Source organism: Oncorhynchus clarkii, chromosome 12 (genome assembly GCF_045791955.1).
Source record: "Oncorhynchus clarkii lewisi isolate Uvic-CL-2024 chromosome 12, UVic_Ocla_1.0, whole genome shotgun sequence".
Taxonomy (NCBI): domain Eukaryota; kingdom Metazoa; phylum Chordata; class Actinopteri; order Salmoniformes; family Salmonidae; genus Oncorhynchus; species Oncorhynchus clarkii.
Genome location: NC_092158.1, coordinates 1,563,711 through 1,581,790, shown reverse-complemented (window position 1 = coordinate 1,581,790; position 18,080 = coordinate 1,563,711). Strand labels below are relative to the sequence as shown.

The 18,080-nt window shown below is 44.8% G+C and overlaps 2 protein-coding genes across 2 annotated transcripts in view; both read right to left on the bottom strand.

Annotated features, from left to right (window-relative positions):
• LOC139422641 (ciliary neurotrophic factor receptor) overlaps positions 1-8,562 on the bottom strand; it is a 341,967-nt gene extending 333,405 nt beyond the window's left edge. The window contains exon 1 of the mRNA XM_071173792.1: positions 8,481-8,562. Coding sequence (XP_071029893.1) covers positions 8,481-8,562 — 82 coding nt within the window. The remainder of the gene's footprint in view (positions 1-8,480) is intronic.
• A 3,653-nt stretch (positions 8,563-12,215) lies between these two features.
• Positions 12,216-16,463, bottom strand: LOC139421804 (uncharacterized). Its single transcript, XM_071172924.1, has 2 exons — positions 15,018-16,463; positions 12,216-12,467 (listed from the first exon to the last, which is right to left on the bottom strand). The coding sequence occupies exons 1-2, from the start codon at positions 16,461-16,463 to the stop codon at positions 12,216-12,218; spliced, it is 1,698 nt and encodes a 565-aa protein (XP_071029025.1).
• Between the last annotated feature and the right edge of the window lie 1,617 nt (positions 16,464-18,080).

The following is an 18,080-nucleotide window of genomic DNA, read 5'->3' as shown; positions in this document are numbered from 1 at the left end:
ACCAACCAGACCACACCCTATTCAGTACAGAACCAACCAGGCCACATCCTCTTCAGTACAGAACCAACCAGGCCACAACCTCTTCAGTACTGAACCAAACAGACCACAACCTCTTCAGTACAGAACCAACTAGGCCACACCCTCATCCGTACTGAACCAGACCACACACCCTCTTCAGTACAGAACCAACCAGGCCACACCCTCTACAGTACTGAGCCAACCAGGCCACACCCTCTTCAGGACTGAACGAACCAGGCCACACCCTCTTCAGGACTGAACCAACCAGGCCACACCCTCTTCAGTACTGAACCAAACAGGCCACACCCTCTTCAGGACTGAACCAACCAGGCCACACACTCTTCAGTACAAAACTAACAAGACCACACCCTCTTCAGTTCGGTACCAACCAGGCCACACCCTCTTCAGTACTGAACCAACCAGGCCACACCCTCTTCAGGACTGAACCAACCAGGCAACACCCTCTTCAGTACTGAACCAACCAGACCACACCCTCTTCAGTACAGAACCAACCAGGCCACACCCTCTTCAGTACTGAACCAGACCACACACCCTCTTCAGTACAGAACCAACCAGGCCACACCCTCTTCAGTACTGAACCAACCAGGCCACACCCTCTTCAGTACAAAACCAACAAGACCACACCCTCTTCAGTTCGGTACCAACCAGGCCACACCTTCTTCAGTACAGAAACCAACCAGGCCACACCCTCTTCAGGACTGAACCAACCAGGCCACACCCTCTTCAGTACAAAACCAACAAGACCACACCCTCTTCAGTTCAGTACCAACCAGGCCACACCCTCTTCAGCACTGAAGAGAACATGACAACAACAAAGTATATTTGTTTTAGTATGTTTCTCTCTTGTGTATCTACAGTATAGTATTTCAGTGCATTATTACAGTTGCTTGAATCTACAGTAGCTTGAATCTACAAGTGCTTGAATCTACAGTAGCTTGAATCTACAGTCGCTTGAATCTAAAGTCGCTTGAATCTACAGTAGCTTGAATCTACAGTAGCTTGAATCTACAGTAGCTTGCATCTATCTACATGTTTTTTCTGAAACAATGCAGGCTGTAGAGGAGTTACTAAATGTTTAATGATGATATGGAAATGTAATGTACAGCATTTTGAGATATCAGCTGATCTAAGAAGAGGTCTATATAAATACATTTGATTTGAAATTTGATTTGATTTAAGGATTTTTTGCTAGAAATATTAACATGTGTATTTATGTAGAGCCGTTAATAATAATTACAGTGACACCATTGGGTTCCTCTCAGAACATCTGAATGTCCTGATGGTGTCCAGATTATATCTTAGAAGTTCTTTGGCCCCAAGTCTTTATGAAGGTGGTATTTGTATACTTCATACAATCTTAAAGTTAAAACTACTTCATAATGTGGCTGCTTGGCTAAGGGCCATTTTAACACTGCATTATAATTGCCTCCATCCCAGCAGCCATGACAACACCTCATGTGGCTAGGAAGAGACAACCACAGAGACACATGCTATTCATGTCCGTGTTTAGCCAACAAATAGTTGTGATAATTAAACCAGTTTCAATTCTTGGAGATTAATACTCAGGCCAGTAAAAGACAATTACAGCTGGTGGGAAAAACTCCTTTATTTTTTTATTTTTATTTTACCCCTTTTTTTTCTCCCCAATTTCGTGGCGTCCAATTGTTTTAGTAGCTACTATCTTGTCTCATCGCTACAAATCCCGTACGGGCTCGGGAGAGACGAAGGTTGAAAGTCATGCGTCCTCCGATACACAACCCAACCAAGCCGCACTGCTTCTTAACACAGCGCGCATCCAACCCGGAAGCCAGCCGCAACAATGTGTCGGAGGAAACACTGTGCACCTGGCAACCTTGGTTAGCGCGCCACAGGAGTCGCTGGTGCGCGATGAGACAAAGATATATCTACCGGCCAAGCCCTCCCTAACCCGGACGACGCTGGGCCAATTGTGCATCGCCCCACAGACCTCCCGGTCGCGGCCGGTTGCGACAGAGCCTGGACACGAACCCAGAGTCTCTGGTGGCACAGCTGGCGCTGCAGTACAACACCCTTAACCACTGCGCCACCCGGGAGGCGGAAAAACTTCTTTCAACATAAAAAACAAACATTTGGCTGGTGAGAAAAACACATTTCGCCATTAAGAAGAAACATTTGGTCATAAAAAGGGGTATATCAGACTCATACCATGCTGACAGATGTTGATTCAGTATATCAGACTGATACCATGCTGACAGATGTTGATTCAGTATATCAGACTGATACCATGCTGACAGATGTTGATTCAGCATATCAGACTGATACCATGCTGACAGATGTTGATTCAGTATATCAGACTGATACCATGCTGACAGATATTGATTCAGTATATCAGACTGATACCATGCTGACAGATGTTGATTCAGTATATCAGACTGATACCATGCTGACATGTTGATTCAGTATATCAGACTGATACCATGCTGACAGATGTTGATTCAGTATAACAGACTGATACCATGCTGACAGATGTCGATTACCATGCTGACAGATGTTGATTCAGTATATCAGACTGATACCATGCTGACAGATGTTGATTCAGTATATCAGACTGATACCATGCTGACACCATGTTGATTCAGTATATCAGACTGATACCATGCTGACAGATATTGAGCTGACAGATGTTGATTCAGTATATCAGACTGATACCATGCTGACATGTTGATTCAGTATATCAGACATACCATGCTGACAGATGCTGCTGACAGATGTCGAGACAGATGTTGATTCAGTATATCAGACTGATACCATGCTGACAGATGTTGATACCATGCTGACAGATGTTGATTCAGTATATCAGACTGATACCATGCTGACAGATGTTGATTCAGTATATCAGACTGATACCATGCTGACAGATGTTGATTCAGTATATCAGACTGATACCATGCTGACAGATGTTGATTCAGTATATCAGACTGATACCATGCTGACAGATGTTGATTCAGTATATCAGACTGATACCATGCTGACAGATGTTGATTCAGTATATCAGACTGATACCATGCTGACAGATGTTGATTCAGTATAACAGACTGATACCATGCTGACAGATGTTGATTCGTAGTTTGAGTAATGACATGACCTTCCTACAATATCACTCAAATTAGTTTGATATATTACGATTGGTATGGTTAGACAGGACGGAAGCTTACTTATGGCAAAAAACGAATGTATGGTGTTTGGTTTTGCGTATAATGCAAATGTCTAGCAACCCAATGTTTGTGCGTTTGAATCTGATCACGGACAATTTTGCAACTACTTAGCGTGTTAGCTAACCCTTCCCCTAACCTGAACCCTTTGAACCCTTCCTAACCCCAACCTTAACCTTAACCCTAACCTTAACCTTAACCCTAACCCTAACCCCAACCTTAACCCTAACCTTAACCCTAACCTTAACCTTAACCCTAACCTTAACCTTAACCTTAACCCTAACCCTAACCCTAACCTTAACCCTAACCCCAACCTTAACCTTAACCTTAACCTTAACCTTAACCCTAACCCTAACCTTAACCCTAACTTTAACGCGAACCTTAACCTCTAGCCTAGCTACCATTAGCCACCTAGCAAACATTAGTGTTAGCCACCTAGCTAACAAATTGGAATCCGTAACATATCATACAGTATGTTTGCAAATTCGTAACAGTGTAACATTTCCAATTCGTAACAGTGTAACATTTCCAATTCGTAACAGTGTAACAATTACAATGCGTAACATGTCATATGAATTGTAATCTGTAACATGTCATATGACATGGATGATGGACATCCACCAATGAATATATACCATGAGAAACGTGATGTATGTATGTTACGTCTATGTTACGTCTACCCCTGAGTCCAGGTTGACAATAGAACGGCATACCTGTCGTTCATGATCAACAGGACATCGGTTATATAGATTTCCAATGTCCTCCACTATCTAAATTAGTATACAGTTCAATCGGAAAGTATTCAGACCTCTTGACTTTTTCCACATTTTTTTTTACATAAAAGCCTAATTCTAAAATGTATTTAAAAAAATACTCAATCTACACACAATACCCTATAACGACAAAGATAACACAGGTTTTTCAAATGTTTTGCTAATTTATGAAAAATTAAAACTGAAATATCACATTTACATAAGTATTCAGACCCTTTACTCAGTACTTTGTTGAAGCATCTTTGGCAGTGATTACTACCTCGAACCCTTCTTCAAGCTTGGCACGCCTGTATTTGGGGAGTTTCTCCCATTTTTTTCTGCAGATCCTCTCAAGCTGCAGGGTAGCCTAGTGGTTAGAGCGTTGGACTAGTAACCGGAAGGCTACCCTGCCGCTTGAGAGGATCTGCAGAAAAAAAATGGGAGAAACTCCCCAAATACAGGCGTGCCAAGCTTGAAGAACTTCCCCACAGCATGATGCTGTCACCACCATGCTTCACATTAGGGATGGTGCCAGGTTTTCTCCAGACGTGATGCTTGGCATTCAGGCCAAATAATTAATTATTCGAATCTTGTTTCTCCTAGTCTGAGAGTCTTTTAGTTGCCTTTTGGCAAAGTCAATGCGGGCTGTCATGTGCCTTTTACAGAGGAGCGGCTTCCGTCTGGCCACTCTACCTTAAAGGCCTGATTGGTGGAGTGCTGCAGAGATGGTTGTCCTTCTGGAAGGTTCTCCAATTTAGTTGGTGCAGTCTTTCTAAATTTCAGGGCTGCTTTTGAAGTAATTGATCATGAACTGTTACTAGGTAAACTCAAATGTTATGGTTTTAAGTCTGCAGCTCTATCCAGGATGGAAAGCTATATATCCAGGAGAAGGCAAGACGTGTAATTTAATGGTAGCTTTTCAAACAGTAAAGATATACACTGTGGTGTTCCTCAAGGAAGTTCCCTAGGACCACTTCTCTACTCGATCTTAACTAATGATTTACCTTCAGTAATGAACAAAGCAAGAGTGGTAACGTATGCTGATGATTCTACAATGTAGAGCGCAGCATCAGAATGTAATGAGCTAACAGATGTAGTGAGCAGTGAACTAAGAATAGTGTCTGAGTGGCTTGAACAAATTGGTGTTGAACATTTCTAAAATGAAACTTGTTGAATTTGGTTCAGGACACATGCTTGCTGATGACCCCCAATTGCATTTGTTGATGAATAGATTGGATGTAGAGCCAGTGAAAAACTTAAAATACTAGGCGTCATGTTGGATGCAGGTTTATCATGGTCAGAACACAATAACAATAAATATTCAGAATATGTAACATCTAGCACACTGAATCAGGTGATTCAATCCCTGGTCCTATCACACTGAGAGTACTGTCTGGTTATATGGTCAATCCCTGGTCCTATCAGACTTAGAGTACTGTCCTGATATATGGTCAATCCCTGGTCCTATCACATTTAGAGTACTGTCCAGTTATATGGTCAATCCCTGGTCCTATCACACTTAGAGTACTGTCTGGTTATATGGTCAATCCCTGGTCCCTATCTCACGTTGAGTACTGTCTGGTTATATGGTCAATCCCTGGTCCCTATCTCACGTTGAGTACTGTCTGGTTATATGGTCATCTGCAGCAAAGAAAGATATAAAAATCTCCAAATGCCTCAAAACAGGGCTGGTAGATTAGCTCTTCATTGCTCAAAACAGGGCTGGTAGATTACCTCTTCATTGCTCAAAACAGGGCTGGTAGATTACCTCTTCATTGTTCTATCCGAATGAATATTATCCAAATGCATCAGAATCTCTCATGACTTCATGTTGAAATCAGATTACTATCAAGTCTTGTGATTTTATTTATGAATGTTTTATTTTACAAAAAAACACAGCATTTTTCTGGCCAGTTAGTACATACTAGCAACACGCATAACCACCTCACCAGACAGGCAAATTCAGGGCAACTAAGACAACCCAAGCCAAGGACAAATCGCTGAAGTCTACAGTTTTATATAGCTGAATGAATCTCTTTACCAATCCATATTTCTCAGGCAAAAAGTAAATCCACCTTCAAGAAAAAACTAAAAGAACATCTAATGTGATAGACCATATGACTGGACAGGAAGTAGAAAGAACATCTAATGTGATAGACCATATGACTGGACAGGAAGTAGAAAGAACATCTAATGTGATAGACCATATGACTGGACAGGAAGTAGAAAGAACATCTAATGTGATAGACCATATGACTGGACAGGAAGTAGAAAGAACATCTAATGTGATAGACCATATGACTGGACAGGAAGTAGAAAGAACATCTAATGTGATAGACTATATGACTGGACATGAAATAGACAGAACATCTAATGTGATAGACCATATGACTAGACAGGAAATAGAAAGAACATCTAATGTGATAGACCATATGACTGGACAGGAAGTAGAAAGAACATCTAATGTGATAGACCATATGACTGGACAGGAAATAGACAGAACATCTAATGCGATAGACCATATGACTGGACAGGAAGTAGAAAGAACATCTAATGTGATAGACCATATGACTAGACAGGAAATAGAAAGAACATCTAATGTGATAGACCATATGACTGGACAGGAAGTAGAAAGAACATCTAATGTGATAGACCATATGACTGGACAGGAAATAGACAGAACATCTAATGCGATAGACCATATGACTGGACAGGAAGTAGAAAGAACATCTAATGTGATAGACCATATGACTGGACAGGAAATAGAAAGAACATCTAATGTGATAGACCATATGACTAGACAGGAAATAGAAAGAACATCTAATGTGATAGACCATGTGACTGGACAGGAAATAGACATAACATCTAATGTGATAGACTATATGACTGGACAGGAAATAGAAAGAACATCTAACGTGATAGACCATGTGACTGGACAGGAAATAGAAAGAACATCTAATGTGATAGACTATATGACTGGACAGGAAATAGAAAGGACATCTAATGTGACAGACCATGTGACTGGACAGGAAATAGACAGAACATCTAATGTGACAGACCATATGACTGGACAGGAAATAGAAAGTATCAACTCAATGTTAAATGTGTTTCCTGTCAAGTATTTTAATTATCTGTATTGTCTACTTGTTGAATGTTTGTGAAGTCTTGATTTGTGGTTGTTTGTAATGTCTTGTAGTTGGTGTTGGACACGAGGAAGACTATCTATATAAGGTCCCACAGTTGACAGTGCATGTCAGAGCATAGACCAAGCCATGAGGCCGATGCAATTGTCCGTAGAGATCTGAGACAGGATTGTGTTGAGGCACAGCTCTGTGGAAGGGTACCAAAATATTTCTGCAGCATTGAGTGTCCCCAAGAACACAGTGGCCTCCATCATTCTTAAATGGATTAAGTTTGGAACCACCAAGACTTTTCCAAGAGCTGACCGCCCAGCCAAACTGAGCAATCGGGAGACAAGGGCCTTGGTCAGGGACGTGACCAAGAACCCGATAGTCACTCTGACAGAGCTCCAGAGTTCCTCTGTGGAGATTTTTGTATTTTTTAAAACATTTTATCAGGATCCCCAGCAGCTAACACCATAACGCTAGACAGGTGTGTGCCTTCCCAAATCATGTCCAATCAATTGAATTTACCATATGTGGACTCCAATCAAATTGTAGTAACATCTCAAGGATGATCAATGGAAACAGGATGCAACAGAGCTCAATTTTGAGTCTCATAGCAAAGGGTCTGAATACTTAAGTAAATAATGTATTTCTGTATTTTCTGCTTTGTCATTTTGGGATATTGTTTGTAGATTGATCAGGGTATTTATTAAAATAAGGCTGTAACGAAAACAAAAACGTGGAAAAGTCTAGCGGTCTGAATACTTTACGAATGTACTTTAGCTGTAGATATTATAGATCTCCAGCTCCTTGTATTGCTGTTCTATGTTAAAGTGGGTTATATCTGTGACTGGAAAAATTAAAGGCTACCTCCCTAATAGTACCATATTCCCTATATAGTGCACTACTTTTGGGTGGGGAGGAGGTGTAGAATGAGTAAGGGCTGTGAAGGAGGAGAAGAGAGGGAGAAGAGGTGTACGCAGAGAGACAGGTGAGAGACGACTCAGCACGGTATGTCTGTCGCCCTCTCACTGTGTTACCTCTAGTTATCTCTGCTCTCAGCTCCTGACACAAACACCACCACAACCTGAGAGTGCACAGAGGCATGAGATGAGAGATGGAGAGGGAGAGGGAGAGGGAGAGAAGGAGAGAGAGAAGGAGAGAGAGAGAGAGGGAGGAGACAGAGAGAGCGAAGGAGAGAGAGAGAAGGAGAGAGAGAGAGAGAGAGAGAGAGAGGCTATGCATCTCCCACCAAGTCTCCATGGTCAGGTGGCAGAGAGAGAGCAGGCTCTGAGCTCACAGTAGAACATAGAACACAGTACGAGGGGTGGGAGAAGAGCGGAGGGTTGTCGTATTACAGCGTTGGGTCTTACCTGTTTGGCTGCGTCTCTGAGCGTACGCCACCACCACGGCAGCTAGCACCACACAGCACAGCGACGTTACGGTGTTGGCCATCTAGAGAAATAGACACAGAGGAGAATGTCAGAGTCTCTCTCTCCATCTCTATCGCCCCCTTTCATTCAATCTCTCACTCTATCTTTAAAGTCTTTCTGCCTTGCTCAATCATTCAATCTGTCACTACCTCTCTCTCCGTGCTTCTCTCTCTCTCTCTCTCTCTCTCTCTCTCTCTCTCTCTCTCTCTCTCTCTCTCTCTCTCTCTCTCTCTCTCTCTCTCTCTCTCTCTCTCTCTCTCTCTCACACACACTCCCTCTCTCTTTCTCTCCTTGCTTCTCTCATTTTCTCTCAGGGCTAACACTCTACATGACTACAGGGCTAAGCAAACTTAGGCGTGACATGCCTTCAACAAACGCTGACACTTCACCTCCAATTATATTTGATGAAATTATGAAAGACAATAATTGTAATTTTGAATTCATTTGTTCACCTCTTCCATTTCATTGTGGAAGAGGTGAACAAATTATTGATGTCTATCAACAATGACAAGCCACCGTGGTCTGACACTTTGGATGGAAAATTACTGAAGATAATAGTGGATTATATTGTCTCTACTAGAAAGTGTGCCCCCTCAGGCCTGGAGGGAAGCTAAAGTCATTCCACTACCTAAGAATAGTAAAGACCCCTTTACTGGCTCAAATAGCGGAGCAATCATCCCGTCACCAACCCTTAGTTAACTGACCAAATACAATGCTATTTTACAGTAAACAAATTGACATCATGCTTTCAACACGCTTATTGGGAAGGACATTCAACAAGCACAGCACTTACACAAATGACGGGCTATTTTGTTAGACTCAGCTATATCATAACAGTTCCTGTCTCTTCATAAAGACACATTCCTACTGTTCTCTTCCTTTCATGAGATCTCCCATTGAAGCTTTTTAAAGGAGTAGTAACATCAACCGCTCCTGAGATCTCCCATTGAAGCTTTTTAAAGGAGTAGTAACATCAACCGCTCCTTTCATGAGATCTCCCATTGAAGCAAGATCAAAGTTTGGACTATCAATCTGTTGCTTTTAGAACTGGTGGGAGGGTTTACAATATTAAATAACCATTTCAAGTTTAAAACAACACCAAAGATTTGAGAATATTATTCTACTTTATATATATATATATATTAAACAAACGTCACACTCACTGTGCCCCAGTCCCCCAACTTTTCTGACCGTTTCCGCATGTAATGGCTGAGAGAAAGATTTCGTGTGTATATATCTTTGTGCTCCATTTAGTTAGTCTGCCTTTTAATTGGTTTGTTTAATCATTACAATGAGGAACGGAAGCTCTACCACCGAGACGGTCCATATCAGACCTGGAGCCAAAGAGCAGCAGAAACACTTTACAACTGCTACCATGTCTGACAGCGGAACAAAACAAAGCAGTGCGAACACAATGAGAAGATGTGCAGTGAAATGGGAACATTAGTCTGGTCAGGGTTGGGCTCAATTCCATTTTATTTTCAGTCAATTCCAAGAAGTACACTGAAATTCCAATTCTCTCCAATGCTTTTCAACGAGGACACATTATTATTGGAATAGGACTTTGGTTTTCTTTCTGAATTGACAGAAATTGAAATGGAATGACCCCAAGCCTGATTCTGATTGTACTTGAAATCCCCAAAGTTTCTCAGCTGTTTATGTAAAGACAACATTAATGGAGACGGGTAGAGGATTTTAAATCACAGGAAATGTATTCTCTAGTTCAATGCTTTTGCAAGGTACTAACGTGATTCAAACTGCTTCCATTTCCCACTCGAGTTACCATAACACTGCAATCATTAGGACCTCATCCAGTCTGCAGAAGAAGAGTGTTACTCTGCTCAATTTGACTACAAAGTCATATGAAACAGACCAGGAGTTCGGCCTTTCTACTTCCTGTTTCTATAATGATCTGACCAGTTCTACCTTAGGGATGTATCCCAAATGCCACCCTATTCCCTATATAGTGCACTATTTGCTCTGGTCTAAAGTGGTGCAAAATATAGGGAAGAGGGTTCTATAGGGCTCATGTCTAAAGTAGTGCACTATATAGGGAATAGGGTTCCATAGGGCTCTGGTCTAAAGTAGTGTACTATATATAGGGAATAGGGTTCTATAGGGCTCTGGTCTAAAGTAGTACACTATATAGGGAATATGGTTCCATAGGGCTCTGGTCTAAAGTAGTACACTATATAGGGAATAGGGTTCCATAGGGCTCTGGTCTAAAGTAGTGCACTATTAGGGAATAGGGTTCTATATGGTTCTGGTCTAAAGTAGTGCACTATTAGGGAATAGGGTTCTATATGGTTCTGGTCTAAAGTAGTGGACTATATAGGGAATAGGGTTCCATAGGACTCTGGTCTAAAGTAGTGCACTATATAGGGAATAGGGTGCCATTTGGGATGCAGCGTGCCATCAATCTCTTCTGAATGGAAATGAAATCCCTTATATTTCACTTAATTCCAAAACCCAGTTCTGGTTCAAACAACCTTGTGGAAGATCCTGAATGAAAACCTTCTGAGACTCCGCACCGTCATGGTGATTGGCACCTCGTACTTATTTCATCTTTACAGAATTAGAAAGCGAATGACGGGGTGAAATTAAAACTGCATCCCCAGTCAGCTCTATCCAATCCACATCTCCCTGTTGGACTGGCTCTGTCAGAGTCCAAAAGGGAACCCTATTCCCTATATAGTGCACTACTTTAGACCAGAGCCTATTGAACCCTATTCCCTATATAGTGCACTACTTTAGACCAGAGCCCTATGGAACCCTATTCCCTATATAGTGCACTACTTTAGACCAGAGCCCAAAAGGCTCTATATAAGAAATAGGATGTCATTTAGGACATATTCTGTCTGCTTCTCTCTCTCTCTTTGTCAGTCTAGAAGTGGTATTTAGCTCATCAAAGCAGGAACAATACTCTAGATATGTGGCAGCTGAGAATATTTTACTTAATGGTGGCCTCTGGCTCTCAGCATCCCCACTCAGCCTCAGAATCCTCCTTCTTATCCACACATTTAGGACCTCATATTTATTTATTCATTTCTTATTTCTCCTAGAAGCTGAATAGGCGTGTTGGCTGGTTAATTAAAATGTATAATTCATTGCTGTATTGAATGGTTTCCTGCTTCTCTTTGTGAAGTCCAGTGGAAATTTGCATTTAAATTGGAAATCCCATTGAATTGTGCAGGGATATGTTTTGGTATGATGCATCACAGAATAGAAGGATGAGAGGAGGAGAGGAAGGGAGGAATATTTCACTGACAGCCCAGTTTTATCCCCCTCCCGCCCATCTGGAAGACAAACACAGGTTTATGCTGCCTGTCTTCCTGCCTTCAACTGATAGAAATAACACTCTGTGAGAGGGGATGGATGTGTCTGACTGTTCCCGTACGGAAGGCAGGCTCTCATGTGGTAGCTACAGTTTGGGATGTTTGGCTGAGCATTAGGAACTGCTACCAACTCCAGCCAGGAAAGCTGCATTCCAAACCGCCACCTATCCCCTATGGGCCCTGGTCAAAGAAGTGGGGAAATGGTGCCATTTGGGACACACTACAGCTGTAGGGATGTGTTATGAAGTCCAGTCATATAACAGTATTTGTATACATCTCTCCATACAGTCTATGTTTACATATTCCTCTGAAAGCGTTCTACACCGCTACATCTCCAGTCTCACTGACCCTGAAACTGGCCCTGGATCTGACTCTGGAACTGACCGTGACCCTGGCACTGACCCTGACCCTGCCACTGACCCTGGAACTGACCCTGGAACTGACCCTGGAACTGACCCTGGAACTGACCGTGACCCTGGCAAGGACCCTGCCACTGACCCTGGAACTGACCCTGGAACTGACCGTGACCCTGGCAAGGACCCTGCCACTGACCCTGGAACTGACCCTGGAACTGGCCCTGGTCAGTCTTCAACTGACATAACACTCCAATAGTCTGATTTGTGTTCAACTGACAGAACACTCCAATAGTCTGATTAGTCTTCAACTGACAGAACACTCCAATAGTCTGATCAGTCTTCAACTGACAGAACACTCCAATAGTCTGATTAGTCTTCAACTGACAGAACTCTCCAATAGTCTGATTAGTCTTCAACTGACTGAACTCTCCAATAGTCTGATTAGTCTTCAACTGACATAACACTCCAATAGTCTGATTAGTCTTCAACTGACAGAACACTCCAATAGTCTGTTTAGTCTTCAACTGACAGAACACTCCAATAGTCTGATTAGTCTTCAACTGACATAACACTCCAATAGTCTGATTAGTCTTCAACTGACAGAACACTCCAATAGTCTGATTAGTCTTCAACTGACAGAACTCTCCAATAGTCTGATTAGTCTTCAACTGACAGAACACTCCAATAGTCAGACTAGTCTTCAACTGACAGAACTCTCCAATAGTCTGATTTGTGTTCAACTGACAGAACTCTCCAATAGTCTGATTAGTCTTCAACTGACAGAACACTCCAATAGTCTGATTTGTGTTCAACTGACAGAACTCTCCAATAGTGTGAATATATTTTTGAATGTAACCTTTATTTAACTATGCTAGTCATCTCTGTTCATAATTTGGCCTTTATGACAGCTGAATACATGGATCTATAATCACCACCTCAATCAATTCACGACCGGAGTGAGATCCGACCGGCGTGCCATTTATTTTCCTCTGTCCCATAATTAAACAGCTCCCCAACATCAAGCTTCCCGGTGCTGAGACAGTAACTATCTAATCAATCACTCAGGACCCATGTTTCACTATTGATTACAAAGGCTATACATTTTTAAGCTATACATGTGGATGGCATTTGGCTATACATGTTGGCTTTCCCTTGACACAAAGTGAATAATGATGCTCTATAGACCATGTAAATGATGTCATAGTGGAGTCTAGGGACTGCTACCATAGACCATGTAAATGATGTCATAGTGGAGTCTAGGGACTGCTACCATAGACCATGTAAATGATGTCATAGTGGAGTCTAGGGACTGCTACCATAGACCATGTAAATGATGTCATAGTGGAGTCTAGGGACTGCTACCATAGACCATGTAAATTATGTCATAGTGGAGTCTAGGGACTGCTACTATAGACCATGTAAATGATGTCATAGTGGAGTCTAGGGACTGCTACTATAGACCATGTAAATGATGTCATAGTGGAGTCTAGGGACTGCTACTATAGACCATGTAAATGATGTCATAGTGGAGTCTAGGGACTGCTACTATAGACCATGTAAATGATGTCATAGTGGAGTCTAGGGACTGCTACTATAGACCATGGAAATTATGTCATAGTGGAGTCTAGGGACTGCTACTATAGACCATGTAAATTATGTCATACTGGAGTCTAGGGACTGCTACTATAGACCATGTAAATGATGTCATAGTGGAGTCTAGGGACTGCTACTATAGACCATGTAAATGATGTCATAGTGGAGTCTAGGGACTGCTACCATAGACCATGTAAATGATGTCATAGTGGAGTCTAGGGACTGCTACTATAGACCATGTAAATGATGTCAAATTGGAGTCTAGGGACTGCTACTATAGACCATGTAAATTATGTCATAGTGGAGTCTAGGGACTGCTACTATAGACCATGTAAATTATGTCATAGTGGAGTCTAGGGACTGCTACTATAGACCATGTAAATGATGTCATAGTGGAGTCTAGGGACTGCTACTATAGACCATGTAAATTATGTCATAGTGGAGTCTAGGGACTGCTACTATAGACCATGTAAATGATGTCATACTGGAGTCTAGGGACTGCTACTATAGACCATGTAAATTATGTCTTATTGTAGTCTAGGGACTGCTACTATAGACCATGTAAATGATGGGTTCTGGCCTGTCTTCAACACAGAGAATATTTAGGTGCAGAGAAAACAGGGTTAACAACACAATCTAAAGTGTATGAAGCAAAAAATCAAAAACAACAGAGCACAGAGGAGCTGGCTGAGTGGAGACTGGCTGGGTGGTGGAGGCTGGATGGAGGAGGCTGGGTGGGTGGAGGAGGCTGGCTTGGTGGAGAATGGCAGGGTGGTGGAGGCTGGATGGAGGAGGCTGGGTGGGTGGAGGAGGCTGGCTGGGTGGAGAATGGCAGGGTGGTGGAGGCTGGGTGGGTGGAGGAGGCTGGCTGGGTGGAGAATGGCAGGGTGGTGGAGGCTGGCTGGGTGGAGACTGGCTGGGTGGTGTAGGCTGGTAGGGTGGAGGAGGCTGGCTGGGTGGAGACTGGCTGGGTGGAGGAGACTGGGTGGGTGGAGGAGGCTAGCTGGGTGGGTGGAGAATGGCAGGGTGGTGGAGGCTGGCTGGGTGGAGACTGGCTGGGTGGTGTAGGCTGGTAGTGTGGAGGAGGCTGGCTGGGTGGAGGAGGCTGGCTGGCTGGGTGGAGACTGGCTGGCTGGGTGGAACCTGGTTGGGTGGAGGAGGCTGGCTGGGTGAATGGCTGGGTGGAGACTGACTGGGTGGTGGAGGCTGGGTGGAGGAGGCTGGCTGGGTGGAGGAGGCTGGCTGGGTGAATGGCTGGGTGGAGCCTGGCTGGGTGGTGGAGGCTGGGTGGAGGAGGCTGGATGGGTGGAGGAGGCTGGGTGGAGGAAGCTGGCTGGGTGGAGGAGGCTGGGTGTGTGGAGGAAGCTGGCTGGGTGGAGGAGGCTGGGTGGGTGGAGGAGGCTGGCTCGGTGGAGGAGGCTTGGTGGGTTGAGGGGGCTGGGTGGAGAATGGTTGGGTGGAGGAGGCTGGGTGGGTGGAGGAGGCTGGATGGATGGGTGGTGGAGGCTGGCTGGGTCTGTGGGTGGTGGAGGCTGGGTGGGTGGAGGAGGCTGGAAGGATGTGTGGAGGAGGCTGGCTGGGTGGGTGGGTGGAGGAGGCTGGCTGGGTGGTGAAGGCTGGCTGGTTGGAGGAGGCTGGGTGGGTGGTGGAGGCTTGGTGGAGTCTGGGTGGGTGGGTGGTGGAGGCTGGCTGGCTGGGTGGGTGGGTGGAGGCTGGGTGGGTGGGTTGTGGAGGCTGGCTGGGTGGAGGAGGTTGGGTGGTGGAGGCTGGCTGGGTGGGTGGGTGTTGGAGGCTGGCTGGGTGGAGGAGGTTGGGTGTTGGAGGCTGGCTGGGTGGGTGGGTGGTGGAGGCTGGCTGGGTGGGTGGTGGAGGCTGGCTGGGTCTGTGGGTGGTGGAGGCTGGGTGGGTGGAGGAGGCTGGATGGATGGGTGGAGGCTGGCTGGCTGGGTGGGTGGGTGGAGGAGGCTGGCTGGGTGGTGGAGGCTGACTGGGTGGAGGAGGCTGGGTGGGTGGTGGAGGCTTGGTGGAGGCTGGGTGGGTGGGTGGTGGAGGCTGGCTGGCTGGGTGGGTGGAGGAGGCTGGCTGGGTGGGTTGGTGGAGGAGGCTGGCTGGCTGGGTGGGTGGGTGGAGGCTGGGTGGGTGGGTGGGTTGTGGAGGCTGGCTGGGTGGAGGAGGTTGGGTGGTGGAGGCTGGCTGGGTGGGTGGGTGGTGGAGGCTGGGTGGGTGGTGGAGGTTGGGTGGTGGAGGCTGGCTGGGTGGGTGGGTGGGTGGAGGAGGCTGGCTGTGTGGGTGGAAGAGGCTTGCTGGGTGGGTGGTGGAGGCTGGGTGGGTGGGTGGAGGAGGTTGGCTGGTTGGGTGGTAGAGGCTGGCTGGGTTGGTGGGTGGGTGGTAGAGGCTGGGTGGGTGGAGGAGGCTGGCTGGCTTGGTGGGTGGAGGAGGCTGGCTGAGTGGGTGGGTTGTGGAGGCTGGGTGGGTGGAGGAGGCTGGCTGGGTGGGTGGTGGAGGCTGGCTGAGTGGGTGGGGGGTGGAGGCTGGGTGGGTGGAGGCTGGGTAGGTGGGTGGTGGAGGCTGGGTGGGTGGGTGGAGGCTGGGTGGGTGTAGGAGTGCTGAGACCTGTTTCCAGACACCCTGTTCTTCATAACATTGCGGACAGAGTGATGAGGGAGAATGAGGTTGCAGCAGAGCAGGACTCTGTCATTAGGAGTTTTTACTGTATGTTGTTCTACTTTCAGACTGTAGCGTACAGTAACAAGCCCCGGAAGGTACGCATATAACAGAGAGCTGCAGTACACAGAGCACCACAGCCTTATTTACAGATGCTTAGGGTCAGTGGAGGCTGGCTGGGTGGACGGAGTGTAATGCCTTGAACGGAGTCAATGGAATGGTATCAAACACATGGAAACCATGGAAACCATGGGTCGGATGTATTTGATACCATTCCACAGATTCTGCTCTTGCCATTACCACAAGACCGTCCTCCCCAATTAGGGTGGCACCAACCTCCTGTGGTTAGGGTGTAAACAGCTCAGCTCAATGACTCATTGAAGGACCCTGTATATAGCCAGTGAACTGAGGACATGAACTGTGGCTGTGTGTGTGTGTGTGTGTGTGTGTGTGTGTGTGTGTGTGTGTGTGTGTGTGTGTGTGTGTGTGTGTGTGTGTGTGTGTGTGTGTGTGTGTCAAGTTTCAAGTGTTTTATTGGCACGTGCACTATTGTGCAGTGATGACGTTCTTGCTCTTTCCCAACAATACAATAATCACAGGGTCAGTAGTTATATACAGGGTCAGTAGCTATATACAGGGTCAGTAGTTGCAATACAGGGTCAGTAGTTATATACAGGGTCAGTAGTTATATACAGGGTCAGTTGCTATGTACAGGGTCAGTAGCTATATACAGGGTCAGTAGTTATATACAGGGTCAGTAGTTATATACAGGGTCAGTAGTTATATACAGGGTCAGTAGCTATATACAAGGTCAGTAGTTATATACAGGGTCAGTAGTTATATACAGGGTCAGTAGTTATATACAGGGTCAGTAGTTATATACAGGGTCAGTTCCAGGGTCAGTTGCTTTGTACAGGGTCAGTAGCTATATACAGGGTCAGTAGCTATATACAGGGTCAGTAGTTATATACAGGGTCAGTAGCTATATACAGGGTCAGTAGTTATATACAGGGTCAGTAGCTATATACAAGGTCAGTAGTTATATACAGGGTGAGTAGTTATATACAGGGTCAGTAGCTATATACAAGGTCAGTAGTTATATACAGGGTCAGTAGTTATATACAGGGTCAGTTCCAGGGTCAGTTGCTATGTACAGGGTCAGTAGTTATATACAGGGTCAGTAGTTATATACAGGGTCAGTAGTTATATACAGGGTCAGTAGCTATATACAAGGTCAGTAGTTATATACAGGGTCAGTAGTTATATACAGGGCCAGTAGCTATATACAGGGTCAGTAGCTATATACAGGGTCAGTAGTTATATACAGGGTCAGTAGTTATATACAGGGTCAGTAGCTATATACAGGGTCAGTAGTTATATACTGGGTCAGTAGTTATATACAGGGTCAGTTCCAGGGTCAGTTGCTATGTACAGGGTCAGTAGCTATATACAGGGTCAGTAGCTATATACAGGGTCAGTAGTTATATACAGGGTCAGTAGTTATATACAGGGTCAGTAGCTATATACAGGGTCAGTAGTTATATACAGGGTCAGTAGCTATATACAGGGTCAGTAGTTATATACAGGGTCAG